The sequence below is a fragment of the Galendromus occidentalis genome, unplaced genomic scaffold (genome assembly GCF_000255335.2).
Source record: "Galendromus occidentalis unplaced genomic scaffold, Mocc_1.1 scf7180000077484, whole genome shotgun sequence".
Classification (NCBI taxonomy): Eukaryota; Metazoa; Arthropoda; class Arachnida; order Mesostigmata; family Phytoseiidae; genus Galendromus; species Galendromus occidentalis.
In genome coordinates this window covers 86,182-109,298 of record NW_003805472.1, presented here as the reverse complement: position 1 = coordinate 109,298, position 23,117 = coordinate 86,182, and the positions used below count along the sequence as shown (strand labels likewise).

The following is a 23,117-nucleotide window of genomic DNA, read 5'->3' as shown; positions in this document are numbered from 1 at the left end:
ATGTCTTGCCCCTGAATCTCACAGGGGGCTACTTCACCCTTTAAGCGATTAACGACTTTTTCCTCGAAAACTGTCTTCCCCTTACCCCTTCTTCTCGAATGGGCATGGAATGGAGAAGCATAACTTTGGTTTCACAGAGCTTTGGTCTCATTCATATATTCTCTGTATATAGATTTTGTCATTCCCGCTCGTGAAGGTATATAAAGTCTGACGCACCAGCTTCTGCTTGTGGTTCAAGATATAGTTCTGGACTCCTCTCCAACGCTCAAGTATAGAATCGTAAGCATTTGACGGCACCGCGCCCACCACGAATACGAAAGACTTCAGGGTCTTGATCTCTATTCGCTATCGGGATTATTGTATGACACCTCTGCCCATAGAGTCATGACGGGGCTTGCGTCGACGTCTCTGATCATTTCCTGAAGAGAGACTTTCCCATTTCGCCAGGAGAATGTTTTGATCTCTCGCACATTTTCGTATTTGGCTTCCCCTGATGCGGTATTCCTCGGCAAGCGAGCGTTTGATCCGCCCTCATCCGAGCTTGCGGATCCCCTTCACTTTTCATGCAGCGGAAGCTCACAACGTTTATCCATATCACAAGGTGTACCGCGGAAGGACGCGTCGTCAATGCGTGCCGTACCGGACTGTTCAGAATCATTCGATGCTCCGCCATTGTGAGAGATGAAAGCTCTTCGCAGCGCTCGCCGCGTGCAGCTCATAAATTCAAGCTGATCTATGATCAAACTAGAGAGCCGCTAGGCATCGGTCCCTTTATGCAGATAAGGTTTGGTCGCGGTGCCCGGAAGGCATGGACAGTGGACACGTTGCTCAGGTGGACGCTCTAGGCTTCCGCTGCACTATGGCAGTCTAAGTCGAAAGAATCGGTGCCAGAGAAAAGCGGACGGATACATAAGTAGGACCCATTACGCGATTGGACCCTACGTCAGGTTCCCGTGTAGTTTGATTCGAAAGGCATGAGACAAATTGTGCTCGACCCGGGCATGAGGCTTCGTCATACACGCGAGGCGTCGGAGGCTTTCTGCTCCTTCTATCCGATCACGCACTCGCTGATCCGAGGTGAGTACAGTCTGTGGCGCGATACAGGGGGCATGAGCTTCCACAGAGTTCACGTATGTACTACTCATACACAGTGCGGGTGGAACGTTCCATCACGACACACTACATAATGACATCCGTGTACGAAGAATCCGACTGTCACGTGACGGCTGCGACGATCGGATCGCTACAATGATCCGTCTGTCTAAGCTGGCCTGCTCGAGATTCCCGGGTCAACCTCTCTAAGCTTTTGTCGGTTTCCTCTGCTGGATTCCTCGAAAGCTGGTGTCCGTCCCAACCAGGAGGACTTCTGAAGGTCTTCGTCGGAAGGGATCGCCGCGTTGAGGAGGTAGATCATCCGGCTTCTCGAAATCGTGGCGACTCTTAAAAGTTTTCTAACTTTCGTTCGCTCTGAGTCTGCGGGCCCTGGTAAGTACACTGAGGGACGAACTTCACGGGGAAGGCATTCAGGAGGAATTTGTCCGAAGTTGCCAACGGGCTTCCAAGGGGGCTAAGCCTGTCCCCTTGCGCGAACTACTTGTATTCTCGATCGGCTCTCGAATAATCACTCCGTCCTCGATGAAGATTGAGTTCTTCGAGAGAATCGCTCTCACTCAGCGAATTCAGGATGTGGGGAGGAGGAGTCCCGCTCGTTTCCGAATTGTCCCAAACGAGTGATTCCGAGCCCGAGTCGGAGGCGTCGAACCCGTGATTATGACGCGCCGCGGTTTGAAGAGGCTCTACTGCACTTGATTCAAAAGCATCTGTCAAGCGGCCACCCTCGATTGTCCGGCAGGAAAACCGAGCCGCTCTTCAAAAATGGCGTCGAAAGCCTCGAGGAAGAGGAAGAGTCGTCTTTCAAGGAGGTTTAAGAGCAGTTCATAGATACAGGTTGTTCCGGGGATGCCATGTCACGATTGCGGGTCTGAAGGGCATCCTTCCCCTTTCGGGGTGACAGTCATCAAACAATGAAATTGAATATCGGAGTTCATTGGAGGACGAGCATTGTACCTGTCCTGATGCGTACATTTTGATCATCGTCCGGACCACATGTCTCCCTGCCCGGCGAACCCATCATGGCGACGTGAATCTCGTTGACGGGGGGGTTCGTCTCGGGATCCAGCCTCCACGTTCACAGTCCTGATTGAACACCCACGCAGAGAGGTGTTGTCAACTCCACGGTTTCTTTTGCTGTGAAGATATCCGTGAAGGGCTTCTGCAGCTTCTCCTGTTCCAAGGGACAGGTCGGCGGTCCCGAGGCGATCCGCAGTTTGACGCACGGGCTCCTTTCAGCAGCCGATTTCTCTTTCTTAGCGAGCATCGGGGTCCTTCGGTTACTGGAGGGACACAGAATCGAAATTAAAGATAGTGTGAGCTACCTCGGAGTCACGCTGGAGAGCGGGCTCACAGGCGAGGCCCATGTGGAAATGTGGCATCGAAAGCGAGGAGGGAAGCTGCTGACATCGCAAAGATACTCCCGAGGACCTACGGCGCATTCGAGGAACAGAGGAGTGAGTATATTGGCCACGGTCGCCGAATCAATATTCATGTTCAGTGAGGCTTACAAAAGAATGAAACACCTCAGCAGACTGTATGAGTGCGAGTTCGATGAACCGCAACATGTGGAATCTGAAGAACGTCACTGGAGAGCCTTCCGCAACGATGTGTGCGACCGCATCAGAACATTCACTGACAGGGAATGGAGGGAGAACATGGAAACCAAACCGAGCCTGAAAAGATACAGGCAACACAAAATGAACAGGGGCACAATCGATCATGTATATGACAACACAAGAGGGAGTACCCTCCTGGCAGGGGCCCGAGCCGGTTTCCTCAACACAAACTCCTTCAGAGCCAGGTTCGAAGAAATAGATGGAAAGTGTGAGCGGTGCGACTGCCACAACGAAACCCTGGAACATGTCATCATGGAGTGCGACGAAGAGAATAGCTCTGAGCCAGAGATCCGCAGAAGACTAGGCCTACACGAAGACTCAACACGGGAAACTGTAGAGCGAACAAAAAGAAGTCTAGAAAGATGGGAGCGGGAGACGAAGAGATATGTCCCCTGCAAACGTCGGATCAACCAACCTATAACCAGCTGAGAAGACTCGCCCCCGCGCATGGGGTCTCCTGGTTACAATGTAAACCTTGTAACACCAGGGATGGTTAATAAATCAATCAATCAATCAATACCCTCGTATGCGGCCCCTGTCTGGTCCTCGTAGGCGCTTCGAATAGAAATGAACCGAAGGACACTAGAACGAGCAAAGCGAATCATGGCAATCCGGATAGCTCGATGCTACAGAACAGTCGCGACGGAAGCGACCTTCGTATTGGCGCGTAGAGTTCCATGGACGCTCCTCGCCGAGGAGAGGGCTAAGATCGACGAGCGCAGCAGGAACAGAAGAGGAGTAGGTAACGAGGCCGGTACACAGCGAACCCAGACGGAGGATATCCGGGAAGAAACCTTCTCGGGAAGAAAATGGCAGACAACGTGGGAGACTAGCAAGACCGGGAATCTCGCGAGAATTGACCGGGCCCCATCCAGCTGATGCATATGCTGTCAAGACAGCGGGGAAGACGACGTGGAGCATACAACTCTGAGATACCCGGCGTTCTCGGACGAGAGACTCGTGAAAAGGAGAGAAAAGGCTCGCACGCAACGGAATCGGGCGTCCCAAGAGCCAACCTAGGAAGTGTAGCTAGAAGTTTACCTACAATGCGTATAGACGTTCCGGGCAGCGAATGAATGATGAATTATTTCGAGAGTAAGAAGAAAAAACCAGATGAGGAATCTGAATATGCTGGTATCGATGAAAAGCTTGGCTTTATTGTGAAGCTGTAAGATGGTGCTACGTGGTCACAATCTTTGAACAATGCAGCTCGGTCAAAAACAGCGATGCATCGGATCTCTTGCGGAAGTCCGCGATACTGTCCGAACAAATGCTACGAACGCTCCGAGTCTTCATCAGTCGATCTGAATCATCGATCGACTCTTGGTTCCTAAGGTCTCTCGGTAGAATGTTATATACAAGGAGGTGCGCGAACGGATCTGGAGCTACGTTTCAGAACGAAGATCTTAAGTCAGTGATGGTACCTAGGAGCTCCCGCGTGACGCTCAGCGACCGATTTTCGTCACGGTGGGACTCAAAGCTATCCGTTCTTGCGACGCTCGTCGACTCCGGTTTCCGGATCCTCCGCTCCCGGAGGAACCTATCGTGTCCCTTAGATCTTTCAGCTCCTTGTCCGTGTTCTTGTTAGGAAGTGGCTGTAATACATCAGTTCATTCGGTTACCGATCCGAATGGGCTCTCTGACGAGTGGACTTAGTCGAACCTCATTGAATCCTTCCCTACCTGTTTCGCGAGCTCGTGAAGACTCCTCCAGCTACCACTTCCTGCCGACACAGGTGCCCCGAGAGGCGGCGTTTCTGGCGCTCCGAACATCCCTGGACTCAGACTCTCGCCGCTCGTGACAGCTCTGCAACGAGACATGGAGACCGTTGCGGAGGCGATGAGGGTCATTGCTGAATAGACTACGAGTTCCGATCCGTCATCGGAACTCGGCAGAGCGAGCGATAATCTGAATACACTTACACTTCCAGGTCCTTCAATTTTTCTGGAGGCGCTCGTTCTCGCGGCAGACCATCTCATGATCTCTGATGAGGATCTCGCGGATGCGGTGCATCTCCGCGTTCTCCGCCCTATATTTGGACGAATTCGAGGAGAGTAAACCGAGACTACTCTGCCGGAAGCTTAGATGATGGATTCGCAGAGTAAATAATTATTCAGCTGATTCTGAAAATTTACCTCAATTCTTCGTTTTCGTGCATGTATTTCGTGACCATGTACTTCTCTTTCACGGGTTCTTCGCCGTTTTCGAGCTCGAATCCAGAATCTGGAGTTTTCGGTGGAGCTGACCCGCTTGATGTCACCTAGTGTCGGGAAAATCGGACCGTGATCACTGATCAGTCCCGTTAAGGGCAGACTCCGCATTGCTCTTGGCTATTTCTACGACATTTTTCGATAATTGTTCTCAGAAACGCCATTACTTTATCCAGTTTGACGCTGCCCGCGGTGTTCTTGACTTGTTGTCGCAAGTAAGTGTTTTCCATGCGGAGCAATTTCACCTCGCGTCGTAGCGAAAGAATCGTAAGCTCCCGGGGATCCTGGAATTCAGCAGAGACATTGAAAGCTAGCGGGGTTTCAACCCCTGACTGTATCTCCATCAAGGAAGATGGGCTATCCAATGACAGTCGAGGGAGATCGATTTTCGATAAGTGATCCCTTAATTGAGTCTAGATGTGTTCCGTCGGCCCTCGCGCAGGTCTCGGGATTGAATAAACAGCGGTCCTCGAGTACCAAGGAGTTGTTTCTCGCCTCTCTCTGTAGATCAACTTCGTCCTTGAAACGCACTCTCATCTCAGAAAATCACTCGAATCGTGAGTGGAGTCAGCTCAACGTGACCTATCGCGCTGACAGGTATGGTTCGTCTGGCGGATACCCCAGTTACCCTGGGTTTGAGCCTTCACGATGACGAGGTCTATTCAGATCGTGAATACGATCGCATCTTCATGGGCAGAGGGCGTGATCGACGCACGCAACGTCTGAGCAGCTCGTGGGCCGGAACTCAAGTGAGCCAGACGGGCTGTGGATCAGGCGAAGAGCTCATGCGACAATCCTATCGGGGGATTATCGTGTCACCTTGAGTCCGGGGTCCTCTTGGGGTGAGGATCCGACGGGATTCCTCGCAATCCAGAGCTCAATAACTTGCTGATCGCTGTCGGAGTGCTCGTGTAGAACGTGGGTTTCTCCCATCGTCAATACAAGGTCGGATCAGTTCGCATTTCTCTCCGACCGCTTCTTTGATCTCTATGCCCTCGCGTTCCTGTCAGAGCACCGATATTCCATGCAAAATCGGGCTAGGATAACGCTGGTTGTCGGGATACCCTACTGGGGTGGGAGGGAATCACGACTTCAGGGCCGCCGAATCAGACATTTCCGTGTAGTTCCACAGGACTTCAATTTTGAATCGTGGTCGGGACCGCTCGAGCTGCTTCGTGCGAGCCCTGAACCGTCGAAAAGGATTTGACCTTCGAATTGAATTTCACTCGGTCACGCGGTCGACCCTCATTGAATACTGAAGTCAAAAGAGTGACGATCGATGGTTCATTGATTATTATTATTAGCAGAGAAGCATACGCTCTTGCCTCTCAGGGTCGCAGGCCGCTCTTTCGACAGCTCCTCTTTCGGCTCGGGGGCCGTGAAATTTTGTTAGGGCATTCCGAGTTCGAGCTACACTTCTGTGGCCCTGTCAGCGTTGATGCCGGCCGACGTTTCCCATGATGTGAGATACATGTCACGGCAGGTGCAAGGCGTTCGACTGATACAATGCAAAGGTGTGGGAGTGCACTCACCATTCGAACCATTGGTTTCGTCTTCACTCGTTTGGCTCTGGAAGCATACCGTAATGTTTGGATCGTTTCGAGGGTATTTGACTTCGCCGGCGATACGCACGCGATCTGAAAGAGAGGTTATTGAGCCTTCTCCGGGACCTTGGAGTACCGCCTCCGCTACTCTTGCGGAAGACATAGCAAAGACAATTCGGAAGGAGAGTATGCGTCGAGATAAGGATAGGGGGGGGGGATAGGGGGCTCGCGGCAGATTGTGCCTCGATGCATGATGTCTGATACCCAAATATCTCGCCGGTGACAAATGAACAACACATCCCGCCTGCCATGCGTTAGGCGCGCTCTACTCTCGGCCTCCCGGGAGAACCGATTCAGTGGGGAACGACTACTCACAATAAGAGCCATTCCGTTGCCAGCCAGAGAGTCATTGAGAAGCTTCGTTAGAGTTGAGTCTCGGTAAGGAATGTGTCCGTTGCGCTTCTTAGGATCGGCCAACATCGAAATGCAGTTTCCTGGGAGAAGGGGGATACGCGAATAAGACGGAAATTACCGGCAAGATTCCTGAGCTCATGCCTCTATGATATTCTGGGAGCATATCAATGAGTTCATAAGAAGAAGGTTGTCGCACGCTTGTCTGTGACGAGTCCCGAATCGTCCTCAGATCCGTTCCCTACGTATAAATACTCACCGAGGACGAGAAGGCTCTTGTTAATGTTGTTGGCTTCCTTCAGAGTGTTGCCCTGGCTCTTGGTCTTCTTCGTTTTCTCGGATCCAGCGAGATCAACGAAACTAAGCTTCCCCTGATCGAGAAGAAATCATCAGTGTCTCGATAAGGTGTCGGTTTAATCTTCTGTCTACTTTTTGGTATAGAGCCATGCCGATCAATCATATAGTGCTTGGTAGCGAGAAAGGTCTAGAATGGTTCGGATTATGAGTGCCTGAGCGATGTCGTACTTGTTTCCTTATGTAGCAGTTCGGGTCGTCAAAATCCTTCTGTTCAGAGTTGAGGTATACGGTTAGGATTGTGTGCGATCTCGATGAGTGTTCATTCATTTCGTGGGAACGAATCTGTCGATTCTTCCGTCCTGGAACGCAACCGCAAGCAATGAGCACATCATCGAGGTTCGGAAGCGTGAGAACTTCGGTGTAAAGAATGTGCTGTCGATACCCGCAATGAGTTGCGGGCCCAGCTAGACATGGAAGAATCGCAAGCAGCCGCGGGCAACCGCAGCGAGAATGGCGACCCTCCGATTATTCCATAAAACCTCGGTAGATGTACTACGGAAACAAAGGACGGAAATACAAGAAGACGGCGCCTAACTGAGCAGGCTCTGGGCCAAGATTGTAATTGGTGAGCTGACACCCAAATCCTGATTTTGATCTGAGTAACGTCCACGGGCGGCAGATATCGAAGCCATGGGCTTTTGCGCGCGACTTTTTGCCTCCAATATAAGATCCGCGCGCGATGTGCGGACGGATCGGACCCTTACTATCCTTCGGTCGGTTTCGACTCCGGCCCTCGATGGGGAGCTGGAGGGAGCTCAGAATCAATCAGGAAGAGCTCAAGGATTTCTTTATTCATCGCCAGAGCAATCCACAAAAGAGATTCATCACAACAGTTGTCCCGTCACCAAAGCGCGTCGGTTCCATCACCGCCTCCAATGATTTGCATTCCAACCAGCTGGTTGAGATTCGGCAATCGCGCCTGGATCGGTATTTGAGCGCAATAGCAGTTTATCAACAACTCAATAACAGCCACGTAGAAGGTAACGTGAATACTAGCGGTCGAGTACGGATAGAGAATTACGGCTTTCACCACCAAGTCCAGTATTGTCATGTCGATCAACAGACGATGTAGCAGCACGTCTAGTTGTTGAATTAATCTTCGAGTTTGCCACAAATCGACCGGATTTGCGAATAGCACTCGATCCAATATCGGCTCGAGGTAACACATGGAATGGAAGACCAAGCCGAATATGTTCTGTAGGAGTAGGAATATCTTAATGCCCGTCGCCAGATGGATGCCCCTCGAAAATACGACGACCTTGACCATGAAGTCGAACGAGTGCAGCACCACGAACACGATGTGGTAGAGAAGGTTCAGAGCGTACAGGAGCTCGGAACTCAGCGGCCATCTCGGGTACGGTATTCCTAGCGAACTCAGAATTATACTCATTTCGTTGTCTCTCGTCGAGTGACCTCGTCACTTCATCGATTTTCTTCCAATGAGTGCCCCACTGCTCGGGAACTCGGGAGTTCACTTTGTGAATTGATCACGCCTCAATTGGCGATTGGAGAGGCGGATGAACCGCGCGTCCGGACGGACGCATGCGTCTCGAACTCCTTGTTTGCGGGGAGCTCAAGAGCGCTTTATCGAGCCCCTGACGTTGAATCTCTCGGTGGGAGACGATCGAAGAATTCTAATTCAGTCGTTGTTGAGTGACCCACGACTAGACTCACTCACAATCAGTACGAGTTAAGGATACGGCGACGAATTCCACTTGGAGCCACTCATGAAGAACAAAGAGTCAATAAAAGTGATATACGATGCTTCGGAAAATTCATGAGCTCCCGCTAAATGTCGCTGCGCAGACCACCATTCTAATACAACGCGTGAGGCGAATCGATCGCCACGCCGGCTCCGAACGACAAGCTCAAATGTGCGTGTACATGGCGTCTCGTGCCAGCGAGAAGACAAAGGGGCCGCTGAGTTCTCGGGTTGAGGATTTTCGGGATTCGTTGAGGTATTCGTGAGACTCGTCCGCGGATCGGTATGTCTGGATCGATTTCCTCATCGAATTTAATCAATCGGTTATCAGAGAGAAACTCACCTTCCTCGAAGACACCCTGGAGGTCACCCTCGTCTTCGCATTCGACCACAAATAAATTTTCAGCATAGTGGCCTTTGTTCTTGTTCCATCGGAGTTGCAAGGATTTCGACGACGGGTTCAAGAGGTCCAAGACGTGTTCTTTGTATATCTCAAGGTAAGACGCTCGGACCACGTAATCGACTCCCTGAAGGGGGAAGAATCAGCGTTGACGGAAACGGGCGAGAGGTTTTGATATACATGCCGTATAGCTCTCAAGCTCGATCCACTTGACTGTGGGGCATACCTTTTTCTGCCTAAGTTCATTGAAGAGATAAGCAAATGCCATTTGTATGAGTCCGGGGGACGCGCTTTTACTCCCTTCCGACCCTGTCATCGTGTACGTCTTTCCGGATCCTGTCTGGCCATAGGCCATGATGGTGGACGCGAATCTGCGAAAGAGCCATTATCGGATGAGAAAACCGGAGACGGTAGCTCGGTAACTGAAGTTTCCGCCGATCAAGCATGTCGTCGTCGCGCAGTGAGTTTCGTGATTTTGGGAGTTTCTGGATCAGATCGGCTGGACCCAATTACATTGCTCTATATGCGTTTGAACGGCAACGGAATCATCAGGTGAGAGTCTCGTTGATGTATCGATGAGGTCTAGGACGATCGGTAATTGTCTCGGAACCGAGAAGCTCCCGAGTACCTAACACGCAAAGGTGCATCGGAGAGTGCGCCAGCGTGGCGATGAATCATTTATTGGCTTCTTGAATAATCAGAGAATATATGCTTCGAAATGCCACGTCTACCGCTATTAGGGTTTCGATTTTCGGAGATTCTTGCCCCGTCAGTTCAATGCCGACAATGTCCTTTACTCGACCCTTCTGCTTATGGCCGACTGTCTCGTGAGTTGCTCCGTGCCCGCTGGGTGCCGCTCGCGGCGGAATCTCCGTTCTTCCAACGTAGCGATTTCCAAACTCTGGATGGATGAATTAGCTCGGAACGAATACGACCGGAGTCCAGAAATGCTCAACTTGTGATTTCGAAACGTTCGGAGCGCTGATTGAGCTTCGATCGCTAGCGCGCGCCTTCAGGCATCTCGCCCCATGAGAAGGACGATAGCTCGCGGTGGCGGAGTGACCGCAGCTCTGTAAACTTCCCCCTCTATCCCGAAAATTCTATTTGTCACAAGCCTCGATCCTTCAGTGGCGAACTCACCCGTCCAGAGCGGCGTCGCAGAGCCGCTTGACGCCGCAGTATTCGAAAACATCTTCCTGGGTTGCTTCAGGCTCGAAAACGACACTGAAGGTGAAGAGCTTCGTCTGCGTCGTACTGTCTTCATCGACCTGGAACGAATGTGGGGTCACGATAATCAAGATTCATGATCGATAGTTATTCAGATCCAACGCACCAAGTTTTCATTGAACTTCAACTAGAGGTAATTCTCGCCACTCAGGCGGCTTGGCGGAGACGGTAAAACGAGGGTCGAATACGACTGAGCCTGATGAAAGACGTCCCCTCCCCGGGAACGACTCGGGATGGGACTCATTATCGAAATCGAAGTGGCTGCGTGCTTCCATTCCGGGTCCAGGACATTTCGGCGCTGGAAAGACTGGAACCACCCGGCCCCTGGGAAATTAGGCGTCAGGAGAAGTCGGCGCCGAGACATCTGTGCATAGTCCAGCTCCAGAGTGAGGCGCCGAATTTTTCCGGCGCCGGAAGGGCCGGCGTCGAGACCTCCCGCACCCCCATGGGGTTGCGTCTGACTGAGACCCTCTCAGATGGCAGGTCTGGCGTTCCCGCCTCCCTCCCGTCCCTCTTGCCGGTCTTGAACCGCCATGGTCCCCATCTAAATTTAAGGATTGCCTGCCGGCATGACTGCCTGCTAGATCGTCGGTCGGAGCCCATCGACAGCTCATGGAGGGAACTGCAAGTCCGCAGAACGAGGTACTCACGAGAATCTGTCCCTCGCCGGGATATTGAAGAGCGTGAGTATCTTTTTTCTTCGACTCGACATCGTTGATGGGCCGGACGCGGACTACGACATTGATGTTATCCGATGAGTCTCCATTGGAGACCGAAGTCTCCGGACTCCCAGCCGTCATCAACGAATCCTGAGATGAAGCCGTTGATGGTCTGCAAATGGAACGGAATCTTTGAATAATTAAAATCTGAGCGGGGCCTGATCTGAGAATGCCTGCCCAGTCCCACCCCGACTACGTCGCGTGTTGTCTAGTTTGAAGCTTCCTCCCCTCAGCCCTCCATTCTCCATACTGTCGTTCCTTCTTGAAGGCTGACCTGGACTTCCATCAGCTCAGTTTGCAGCTCCAGGCACTTCTAGATCAATACATGCTGACGAAATTCGTGTTGTTTGCCCATGTCCCTCCACTACGTCAAGTTCACTAATGCGACCTCTGCCTGAGTGTAATCCGAAATGTTCAGAAATTTGAATTGATCGCTCCGCGGAACACGGAAGAGCCCCGGGTCTCAGTCCCTCTTGGAGTGGAGTCTGTCCAAAATTCGCTTCAACGGAGCAGGGATATGGTCGACGATTCTCTTCGCAACGCCCCCACGATCGGTCATCGAAATTCCGCGATTCTTTAGAAATCATGGAGGAACTCGGATGGAACGTTTCCCTTGCGCAGAAAGGACGCCGGCGGCCTACAGCAGGGGTGCGAGATCCTACAGAAATCAGGGGATTCCCGACAGGATCCCGGGGAGAGTACGCGGCCACTGTTCAGTGAAAGTTTTTGCAGTAAACTCCAGTTTCCGTGACGCTCTGTTTACGAGTCAGAATATCGATAAGAACATTGGACCTCGATTCCGTTCGGCTCAAAGTCAAGGTCCGAGATGGCGTTTCCGGAGGACGGTATTCGACCGCCGTTCTGCTCCATGACTACAACTCTCTCGAAAATATCGAATTGATCGGAACTCGATGCCTCATGCAGCCCCGTGCTTCCGTACTGAAAAACGTCGAATGATACGAATCGCGGTCTCTCCAGCTCCTTTTTTAGGAGCTGATGTGACAGAGAGGGAATCACGCATTCAGAGCGAATGCGTGATTTCCTTAAAAGGGATTCACGCGATTCGCGACCGTACAATGGGACAGGAAACAGATAGAGGCGATGAGAATAGGGAGAGTTCGAATCTTGCTATCCTCCTCGCATCAGTATTCTGGAATAGCTATGCGCGCGATCCCCCGCGCCAAGGGATCCCGCGCGGAAATTCCATCCAAGCTGGAGAGTTGTCTCAGGGACGAGGCTCGTGAGCACGTTTCTTCCCTCGTAGCCCGAACGCCCGATTCGTTGCTGTCAATCAGGTTCCAGAACGCCGAAATCCATCATCGGAGCCTTTGAGACCTGCCTCTCCCGAGCCTAATTCTTGTGGTCATCGTTCACGTTGATACCGATCTGTTTCCCTGTGGGTCCGCGTCACGTCGCTGGCTGTCAATCATCTGCACTGAACGAGCGAGGTGGAAATGCTAAGGTCAAGATCTGGATGCCAAGGGTTCACGGAACACTCCCGTACTGGATTTGACGCACAGGTCGCGACGCGCCAATGATTTAAGGCTCCCGCGCCACTATAGAAACGCTGAATGAGCGAAGCGGAATTTTCGAAGCGAACCCCGTCCAAGACCTTCGAATATCCGGAAATACTCCACGGAAAAGTTCCGAGTGCCCCTTTTCGGAAGATGGCGGTTTTTCCCAATCGAAGAGATACTATAAGGTAACGTGCGTGGACAGCGTCAGAGCCTGGGGTTAGTCAGGAACTTCGTGCGAGTTTCAATGGGCTCAGTGGGTGTCGGAAATGGAACTCGCGCCGCAGAATCCCCCGGACGGCTCTTCGACTGACCCGGTATAGAGAGACAGCTAGACATGGGTATAGCGTCGCACGGAGCGGAAATAAATTCTGATGCGCGATGATTCGAATCATGAACTCTCCGAGCATCGACCCTCGACTCTCCGATGTCACGTATCATGCAGATGTGGATCAAGCGCCGTCCCGGAATGATGTACTTACTCGATTCAATGAGACCGCGTCCAGATGAAACAATCAATGAAGGAGTCAGTCTGAGTGTTATCCTCCTCCCGGGCGAGCGAGCACTATTCCTTCCTCAACCCATGTCAGTCGAGGAAACCTTCGGGCCGAAGTTCACCTCACAATTAGGACGATGGTTTCACATTCGATCTTCGACAGAATGGGAAGCGTCACGAGCGATGACCGACAGCGGCGGCAGAAAACTCGGAATCGAACGCTCCTCCAATTCGCACTTTCCAGGTCAGAATCCGAAAATGGAAATCAGAGAGTGCCTCATCTCGTGATTTGGAAGCCAAAGTCTGCGAAGCGCCACCGACCTGGATCGAGAACGCGTGAGACAACGGGTCCGCCACGCGGGCCGACCGAGGGGGAGGGACTCTCGGAACCGATTGGCGTAAGGCGCAACAATCAATCTGCTGCTCGGGCATTTCCAGCTGGCTCCTAAGGAGGAGAATAATGCCAACAAAGATCAATCGGCTCAAAGAACTTGGCAACAATGAACTTCGTCGCGGAATATAGATTGACGTCCCGAGGTCTTCAATGTTGTTGGAAACCTCCGCGGCAGAACACGACATTGACCGAGTGCGGTATCGACTGCTCCTTCACGTTGAGCAAGCCGACATACAAACAGCTCTCCTTTCCGAATTCTCGTTTCCGCGAGTTCTATCGATTCGAGCTTTCATCGGAATTACCAACAGAGCACAGATTACCTAAGTGTCGTCGCGAGCAATACCTTCGGACAAAGAGTTGGTACACCTCTTGGAATCGGGATTATTGATACAGATTCTCCCGTTCTCGTCGGGGCGCTTCGCATTAGCAGACGGGAGCTCAATCAATTAGTCACAGAAATCGCGGAATCTATCCACGGAGATCAGCTTTATTCGAGAAACTGTTCAGCACAGGGGGTAGTGGCTGCCGAAATTCCAATAACGCGTGTTCCCAGGAACCCATGAGGCCTCGAGGGTCGGAGCGAGGGCACCCCAAACAGGTCACTGGCTCGGATCATGCAAATCGGCTCACAGACACAGACGACGATCTTCGCAGATGTCCCTCACAAGACAATGCGAATCGGCATTTTCTTCTATCCTGTGTGAAGCCTGGCGCGGTGCCGCAGGTCGCTCAGTTGCGGCCCGTGTCTTCGTAGTCATGGTTGTTTCTCTGTCCTCATGATTATGAGGTGAATAGCAATGCTGTTTCGAGTCGGGAGCTCGTTTCGACTTGCTTCCAGAATGCGGGATATTTCCGAAAGGGTCTGGTTCATTACGGCTAGCGTCGGCTCCATCAGCAGCTTCCGTTGACCTTCGAGCGGCTATCCTGTCACCCATTTGACCGCGTCGTTGACTTCGGGATGCCTCCGAAGCCTTCCCCCGTTCGGATATTCGATAGGATCTTCTGAATCGTTTCCGCCTCTAGACGCGCATCCTCTATCGTCGTGATTCCTACGGAGAGACTCGTTGATCCCGATTTTGTCCACGGACACTCCATGAGACCCGCTCCTGTTGTATTCCTTCGCATAGCGTCTCCCCGATTCCCCGTTGTGTTCCGAGTTGGCATCCCCTTCTCCGTCTGGGTTCGTTCTACCTCGTCTTTTGGGGGGCTCTTCGACAGTTTGCTTGCTCTTGACATTTTCCTTACCGTCGGGTTTCTTCATGGTCTCCGGCTTATTTTCAGCTTGTCTAATGGTCATCAGTCATCCTGTTGACTTCGAAGTCGCAGGGCACTTCTCTGATCCCTTTCCCTGCGGCTTTCTGTGGCTTCTTGCTGCCACTGATACGTCTTCTAGTATTAGACTTCTGCAAACCTTCTCGGTCTCAGCTGTGGGATCTCCGCCCTTCCCATCCGCAGTTTCATGCTTTTTCCTCGGAAGGGAACGGGAGGTTTTCGCTTCGAGCCGCCGAGACTCCGGGATCGGAGTAGACGGAGCCTCCTCTCGACTCGGAGATGATTCATCCAGACCTCTGCGAAATACGCGTGGAGCTTTCCGTTCGTTCTTCGCTGGGACATGTGCCTTCCTATTCGAACTCGCCCAGGTCCGGCTGGAATCATTGTGTGGAGCATGGACATCTTCTTTCCTGTTGGAGGGATCCATTCTGTCCCGAGTTGAGCTCACTTGCAGCAGTTCGTACTCACCAGACGCAGAGCTCTTCTGTAAACTGTGTACATATACAGGAGAACAGCGGTGCTCGTGATTCAATCAGACTTTATACTCGCAACCCGAGGAGAGCAGATACAGCCTTTATCTGTGAGTCTCCACAGGAGCGCTCGTGAGATGTGATCACGAAGAGCTTGGCTAGGCGAGGGTAACGTTCCATAGAGCTTCAGATATCGACTCGTCTGTGGGCGGGCCTTGGGCTTCAGAGAGCTGCCCGGCACGGCATGATAGCATTCCTTCACACCGGGGTCTTCATGAGGAACATCACGAAACAATTCCGGGCAGACGCGGAACTTCATTAAGACTCCGGCACGAATGACGTTGACGCGCTCTGACTCCGGCACGAATGACGTTGACGCGCTCTGACTCCTCGCGCTCTGGTAGTGACGTCCTTCTGTATGTCAACTTTATCTCAATAGCTGGTCTTGGTGTGTTTCCCCCGGCTCCAGTCCATGTAAGACCACTTAAGATGAAGGAAAAGTGAATGCCGCCCAGGCATGCCCACGCTCCTCTGGAATTCGGGACGATGTTTGCGTCATCCCTCCGCTGATCTTCCATCTGTAGAAAATTGCGTGAGCCAAGGTATTTGGGAAAAGTTCCATTCCGCTTCCCGAGCCCTAGGAACGCGACTCCCGGTTCGATCCGATGAAACTGAACTCGGTTTGATCCGGAAGACCCTCTCGCGAAGGATACGATGCGAGGGTGAGCTCGCTACAGATCACGAAAGAAAGATCTCGAGCTCAGAAGGAGGCGTCCCATTCACGATCGAAACCGAGAGGAAACGTTCCTGTGTGAGTCGGCGAGATCCCACACGAACAACGTGAATAGAGGAATTCGTCAATAATTCCGCAGAGCACGAGCATGTTTTCGACGAGCTGAACACATCATCAAGGGATCATTCGAATGTCGCGGTCGCCAGGAAGTCCTGCGAAAACAACAACTATATCCGAATGTGCCCTCGATCGAATCGCCATATATCAAGGTCGCGTGATGGACTATATGAATGTTCAACCTCCAGTCGGAATCCATCAGTCGGAATTTCGAATCGTGACGAGACACAAAGTTCTCCGGAAGGGTGGGCCAGATGAGAGATTCTGTGCACGTCACAACTTAATGATTGTGATATATGAGAAGCGGGGTAGAGTTGACTCAGGGAGTCGCCATGTCGAACCCAGGGAGAGCAGGTAAGCACCATAACTTCGTAGGTAGTACTGACCTGCGGGAGACATCGAGCAAATATGTGTCGATTTCTCCGCAATCGAGTTTGTCCGCCACGTTTCAGAGAACTGCCAGTTGATCACAGGATGTGCCTCTCTCCATGAGGATGCTCTATGATGTGCCTCGGCATCTCGGAAAGATTCCGGAATCTCCCGCAGAGCAGATTCGCTATTCAGAAGAAACGAGCTCAACTCTCCGTGTTTCCTCCGTGCACCATTCTTCTACTGGCGCGGTCCCCGACCTGATGGGTTCCGACCCGGGACCGAAATGTAAGGGTCACTCCAAGTCTCTGAACGAGCTGCGTGTCGACCACCAGATCGCATGGCTCTGATTTGTGATCATAGCTTCGATTTCCGCACGCTTTCCAGGTCATTATTCAGATAGCCCGATTCCGATATAGCCGGAGAATCGAGCCCGCTATATTAGGTCGCAGTTCCTGATGACGTGATCTGTTTGAACCAGAGTAAGGAACCCACGTATCCGGTCGACAATTACAACCATTGAGTGCAACAAGGAACGCCCCGCCTGTATTCCACTGGTCTCAATCACCATTCGATGTGAAGTGGATCAGACTTTCTCTGGATGAGATCTTATCGCAGAATCCGCAAGCCGGCTCCCAACAGACTTTGAATTCTCGAAAATCGCCGCATAATTTCCTTAGACTCTCATCCGAATTCCACTTCAATTTCGAGTGCCGGCTCGCGAGGTCATTCCGTGCTCATCGCGAAGCCTCATGCCCTATGCGATCGAAATCCCTGAATCCTCCAGAGTTCCCGAAAATGTTACTGGAGTACCCTTGTGTCTCAGATAAAAGAGACCTTCTGTTCCTCCTAGCCCCATGCTACCCAAGCTCTTATTCATCGGCACAAATGTGACAGTCCTTCATCAAAGTCCTCTGAATGCGGGACTCTCTCGAGAGGAGATTCGTTATGGCTCTCGCCGACGAATCCGCTGTCCAGAACGATCCCGGATCGATTCCGTGGACGGTGTTTGCGACACTTTTACGAGGGCGAGAGCGCATCGGGAATGACGACTTCATTCCACGAGATCGTTTCGCTCCGAGACTCTAGGGCTCATGATGTGTGAAGCTCGATTCTACACAGTTTTCCCTGATTGCGGGTCTCCTGATCGAATTTCAACGGAATCCTTGCAAATTGGAATCTGCAGCGGCGGAGTCTCCGACCCTCCGGTTCTCGAAATTTGAGTATGACGCAGCTCCCACCTGCGAGGGGGGGGGGGGTTCTCTCCGAGACTACCGGAGAAGTTTCCGCTCGACACAGCTCTCCCGGGAGGCCTGAGACAGGGAACTATTCGTGTCAGAGGTACCTCTCTCGTGTCTACGGGGACAGCGGTTGAATCGATGTTCTACATTTTGTATTGACTGAACCGTTCAAAATTGACATGATTAATGGGAACGACCGAGCGACGGACGGCGAATCCCTGAATTTGAATTACGGATCGATTTCGAATTCGGTTTTCTGGTCTTACTGAGGAATTCGCTTGGTCCACGGCGGCATTGTCGCTGAGCGAGATAATTATCCACGATTTTCGGAACGTGGTCGATCTGACAACTCACCGAGCGTTTTCACGATCCATCTTGCCGAAACCGAACCTCATAACTCAGTTCCGCCCGGGATTCTGAGCTGCTCCTGTTTTGATATTTTTCGGCGTGTATGGCAGGAAAGACAGTTAGCACCGGTAATTCGTTCAACACTCAGATCCTCTTCCACCGCGGTCGCCGCTGCTGCCATGGCGATCCCACAAACACGAAACGTTCCCCCGGACTCCTGGCGCCCTCTGCACATAGCCGACAAATCACACGGACCCTGTTCCGGAGATGTTTCTCGTGCGATGAAGCGCGAGATCCACGGAAGGTCGAGCTTCTCGAGGCTACGAAAAGTCTGTATTCTATTCTCGTGATAACCTCGATCCAAGGACCAAGGGTTCCGACGCAGTCTGATCGTCCTGGATAATATATAATATCCGGATAATAAGGCTCACACCCGAGTGGGGACTGGGTAACTATCGATCGGCGTGTTTGGCACTGTCTGGCATAGGGTCGCTTTGAAACGAGTGACGAGTTTCTCCCGTGGAAGTTGGTCGAAAGAATCATGCGAGCCCAGCGGCGACGGAAAGCTCGAAGAAGAGCGGAGAGGAGCCTCTCGGCTGCCTGGAGAATAACAGGTCTCCTACGGCAGAATGGGGCAGCAAGTCCCCCGAGTTGGTAATGCATACTCACTTCGACGCCTCGCGTTCTACGTGAGCGGTCAAAAAATGAAGAGATTGGATGAGAAGAGATCAAAATTCCCGGGGGGGAAGGCCGCTCCTTACACGGATGCGTCTTGGAGAGAAACATCAAACACATCATGAGATAACAGACATAGCACCAAAAGACTGCTCGACGAGAATGAATCATATACCAATTACGTCTGAAATCATTCCGCCTGACCGAAGAACATCATCACCGAGAGACGTCGGGGTCTCTCAATGCCGACACCATCGCCTGAAAGAGCGATTGCCGCGAAAGGTGAACTACCGCACCGAGACGCTCGAGGCGTCCAGGAGCAGCTCGACTCAAGATTCTCGTTCAGGGGAAGTCAACTGGAGAGTCAGCAGCGCATCCGAGGAGGAGGCGATCGAGCGCCTCGTAGATCCCATTCCATAATTTTTAGCACCTATGTTCCTCTTTTTTGTCCCAATGGAACCGAGAAGGGGAAAAACAAGGCAGAACAGCGGGCGGGATATCATCTCGTCCCATTTGTGATCGGAAGCTCGGAAGAAGTATTGGGGATCGCCGCACGCGACTCGCTTGAGCGAATCGGCAAGAGGGTGTAACGTAGCATTGGGGACCCACTCCTGGGTCGAAAAGTTCTCGAAGCCAAATATTGTTGTTCGTATACTCTGAGGGAACGCGGGAATAAAGACGGCTATCCCATCGGAGCGAACGTCGCTCAGGGATATCGATCTTCTACCTTGAGATCTAAAGTTACACTACCTGCCATCGTCCCGGAGTACCAATAAATTGAAAGACTTCGACACAATGAATTTCAGCGTTCGATCATTCTTGGAACCTCGAGCTTTCCGAATGAAGTAGTGATGGTTTCTGGATGCTATCCTTAATTGGTGTTTCGGACTATTCCTGACATTCAACTCGACGAGTTTTTTTCTTTCCAGGCGCTACTTGGGTAAGACCGAGAAGGACTGTCGCAGAGGCCTGAAGCACGCGGGAGCTCCAGTGAATAATGAGCGAGGATAATCCAGGACCTATTCGTCACCATTGGAGCTATTTCAGCCCAGAATTAAGAAATTCGTCCATCCGACGATCAAGTCACGACTCACAGGAGCTCCTCCGCACAAGTTCCGAATCGACTGGCGCTTCGATCTCAAAAATTGAGTCCGGAGGCCAATCTCATGAACTGAGTTCGCAGATATGTACAATGGGACAGGTCCCTCCAATTCCAGTCGATAATTCCCCTGAACTTTTTAGGGCAGATCGCGGAGTCCCTGGGACCTCCCTCCGAGAGTGATCCCAAACTCGGCAAGTGTCGTATCTTCTAGAATTCGGGTTTATGTACAATCTTTCGGTACTCTCAAAACAGAGATCCGAACTAATTCCTCCTCGAATGAATGGCTCCTGCGCCGAACTCCGGAGTCTTCCGAATCGGCTAGTGCCCCAGAAGCTTCATCGGCCGCTGACTGTGAACGATAATCGTGCGCGCCGGGATCCTGGATGGGGAAGAGAACAGGCCTCCAGGGCTTGTTCGCTGCATCATTTGCAGATGTGTGACATAACGAATCATATCTCCAAATCCCGGCCATTCCTCTGAAGTCGCAAATTTGGGAGGGTACGCCTAACCGTCCTCGGCAGTTGATATGCGACGCAATACAACTCTGAATGTTATCTCGACGAGGCTTTGCCTAGAGAGTCAACATCCCGAGCCACGGTGGTCATTAGGGATCTCCTATCAGCTCCGTAAGCTCGTCCGACGCGTATGCTATCCCGGAATTTGCGCTTGGCGTTTTTCTCGTAGACTCATCGCATCCTCACTCGAGTCCCTCAGTGCAAGATCTAGCCGCGCTCCCCTAACGCTTGCTCCCAATAACCTGATTACCCTTCGCCAGTCTATAACGAGCGTTGAAACCAGGATGGACCGCCAGACAACGTGTTCTCGCTGACCTAAGTAATTCCGGGTCGCGAATCTCGCTCAATCATACGACGGAAGGACTAGAATAATTTAGGAATTGAATGTTCCTATCGTGATTGTCGGACACCAAGGAAGAAATGCGCCCACTGGAGTTCCCCACCTCCTCTGCATCTTAATAGGCTCTGTCAAAGGTGAATTATTACTTCCTGGCTCTCGGCTCGCCTCAATGGCCCCGTTCACGATACAAACGGAGAATTATTTGTCACGCGTGATTCGCGATGCTCGGAATGCGGCAGGTACACTCCCGGTCAAGGAAAAATCCGGGGTCACTCAGGCTCAACCTGGGACCACCCGTCGCTCTGTACACTCGCTTTTTCCCGAAGTCCCTCAGCGGAGAGTCATTTCAGCTCCTCGGTCCAGTGAGAGACTTTTCGCCCCCCAACTGAGCGCACAAGCCGCTTCGAAGATGTCATTTGCTCTTACCGATCTCTATCAGAGCAATTAATTACTAGTTCGTCGCAGCCAATCCCGTCCCTTGGCATTCGTTGTAATTCGAGCTTCCGAGCCAATCAAATTCTTCCCGAATAAGTTGTCTTCTCGTGAACCGGAGTCCCGGCTGGCTTCCTCAGGCGGATAGCGTTCCGGCTCCGCATCTCGGGAGCTCCGTGCACTTTAAATCCACCAGGAGACGTGCTGTCAGGACACCCCCTGCGTCCCAGAGCCTTCATTGAGCCGGACTTCGGAGAGTAATCATGCGTCAGCGCTGGGGAAAAATCCTAGGGCGATTCCAGAAAAAATAGGAGCTACCCCTCAGACTTCCCGAATTTTTCACCGGGATCGCTCTATGATTCCGTCTGCCGTATTTGCCACAGTAGCGGCGCGAGAGGGTGTCGCGAACGCTATTGCTCCCTCGTGCAAGCCCGATCCATACCTGGGCCTCACGCCTCCCCTGGGAATCTCGATTTCCCAACGAGGAACATCGGCTTGCCGCTGGGATGATACCCGGGACCCTCCGGAACCCTCCGACGATGGCGACGACACTATAGACAACGATTACTAGAATGGCTGTACGATTATAAAACCGGGGGACGACGGGAGCACCCCACGAGACGAGTGACATCGCCAGAAATAATAATATAATAGAAAATAAACCATCCTCGAGATTGAAGTTTTGTCCTTCCACTTCAGAACAGCCGCCACGAAGTTATCGACTCGGGAATGTGATAATGCAACTCTGAGGATTCCCGGAGTCCCCACGAGCGAATGGGAAAGAATCGGTATACCTCCTCGCAGAAGCCATATACAAGTCCAGTTATTAAGTTTTCGAATCCAGCGGCGCCAGCATTTGCGGGATCGATTCTAAGAGTGTCCCTGTATGTGTCCTGAAGCCGTAGACTAATGCCACGGTCATCGGATCGTGGACCCTGTGGGGTCGATGATATCCAACAGCGCAACCTTCGGAAACCCTTCCCGGGGGCAATTTCTCAGATTCTCTTCCCGCTCGCCATCCGCCGTCCTCTAAGAGACTTCTGGAAGAAGGCGGACTTCCCGAATAAGCTTTTGCGAGGTCATGTCGACCGAGGACGAGTGATTAAAATGTCTATCCCCGGGCCTTCGGCCGAGTAGTCGTTCTGATCCAGGATCATCAATCAGAGGGTCTTTGGTGCTCCTACTCCATGCTATCGGTTGAATCGGCGGCCTGCCAGCCGTCTCCCGTTTTATCCGGCACCGAAGCCTTTCCGAGGTTTTACAGTCTCCATCAGGCTTCGGAAATCTTCAATTTCCTGACGCTGACCGCATGGAATATTTTCGGCTCGACGTCGAGCGAGACTTCCACGTAGCGCTTGATGGAGAAAAGGGTATGAGGAGGGTCGGATTCGTTCTCTTCCGCGGCGGATGAATAGCAGATTCGCAACTCCGACGGGAGTTTATAATCGGGCTGGAGGCTCTGTTGTGCGAAATTCTTCGACGGTGGGGCTAGAATTCCAACTCGATCAAGGTCGATTCTCCGAGCGAGCCACGGAAGGGCTCGGCACGGCTGACCTCGCACGGCTACTACTAGATACATACGTATTGAGCTGAGTTCGGAGGATCTGAATTTCAAGCAACCTCGGAGCAGAGCTATTCGTCTAATTCGACGCAGCAAAAAAAAGAAGAGGAGAAAAGAGAATAATGGCTTCGAGCATCTGAGTAAGTGAAGTCTCGTTTGCGCCTAGCGAAGGTGTTCGTGTGCAATCGTTTTCTCCTCCTCCCGTCCACTCGGCGTAAGCCTGGGAATATCATCTCCAT

General features: G+C 52.0%; 1 protein-coding gene across 1 annotated transcript; it reads right to left on the bottom strand.

Moving 5' to 3' along the window:
- Positions 1-4,174: 4,174 nt before the first annotated feature.
- On the bottom strand, positions 4,175-18,279 carry LOC100902075 (kinesin-like protein KIF12). The gene is given in 15 exon segments (XM_029112133.1): positions 4,175-4,324; positions 4,412-4,535; positions 4,652-4,673; positions 4,676-4,758; positions 4,865-4,978; positions 5,099-5,223; positions 6,472-6,576; positions 6,859-6,977; positions 7,154-7,265; positions 7,420-7,550; positions 9,297-9,480; positions 9,580-9,724; positions 10,494-10,621; positions 11,231-11,411; positions 18,260-18,279. Coding segments are annotated over 15 exon segments (1,743 nt in total).
- Positions 18,280-23,117: the final 4,838 nt, after the last annotated feature.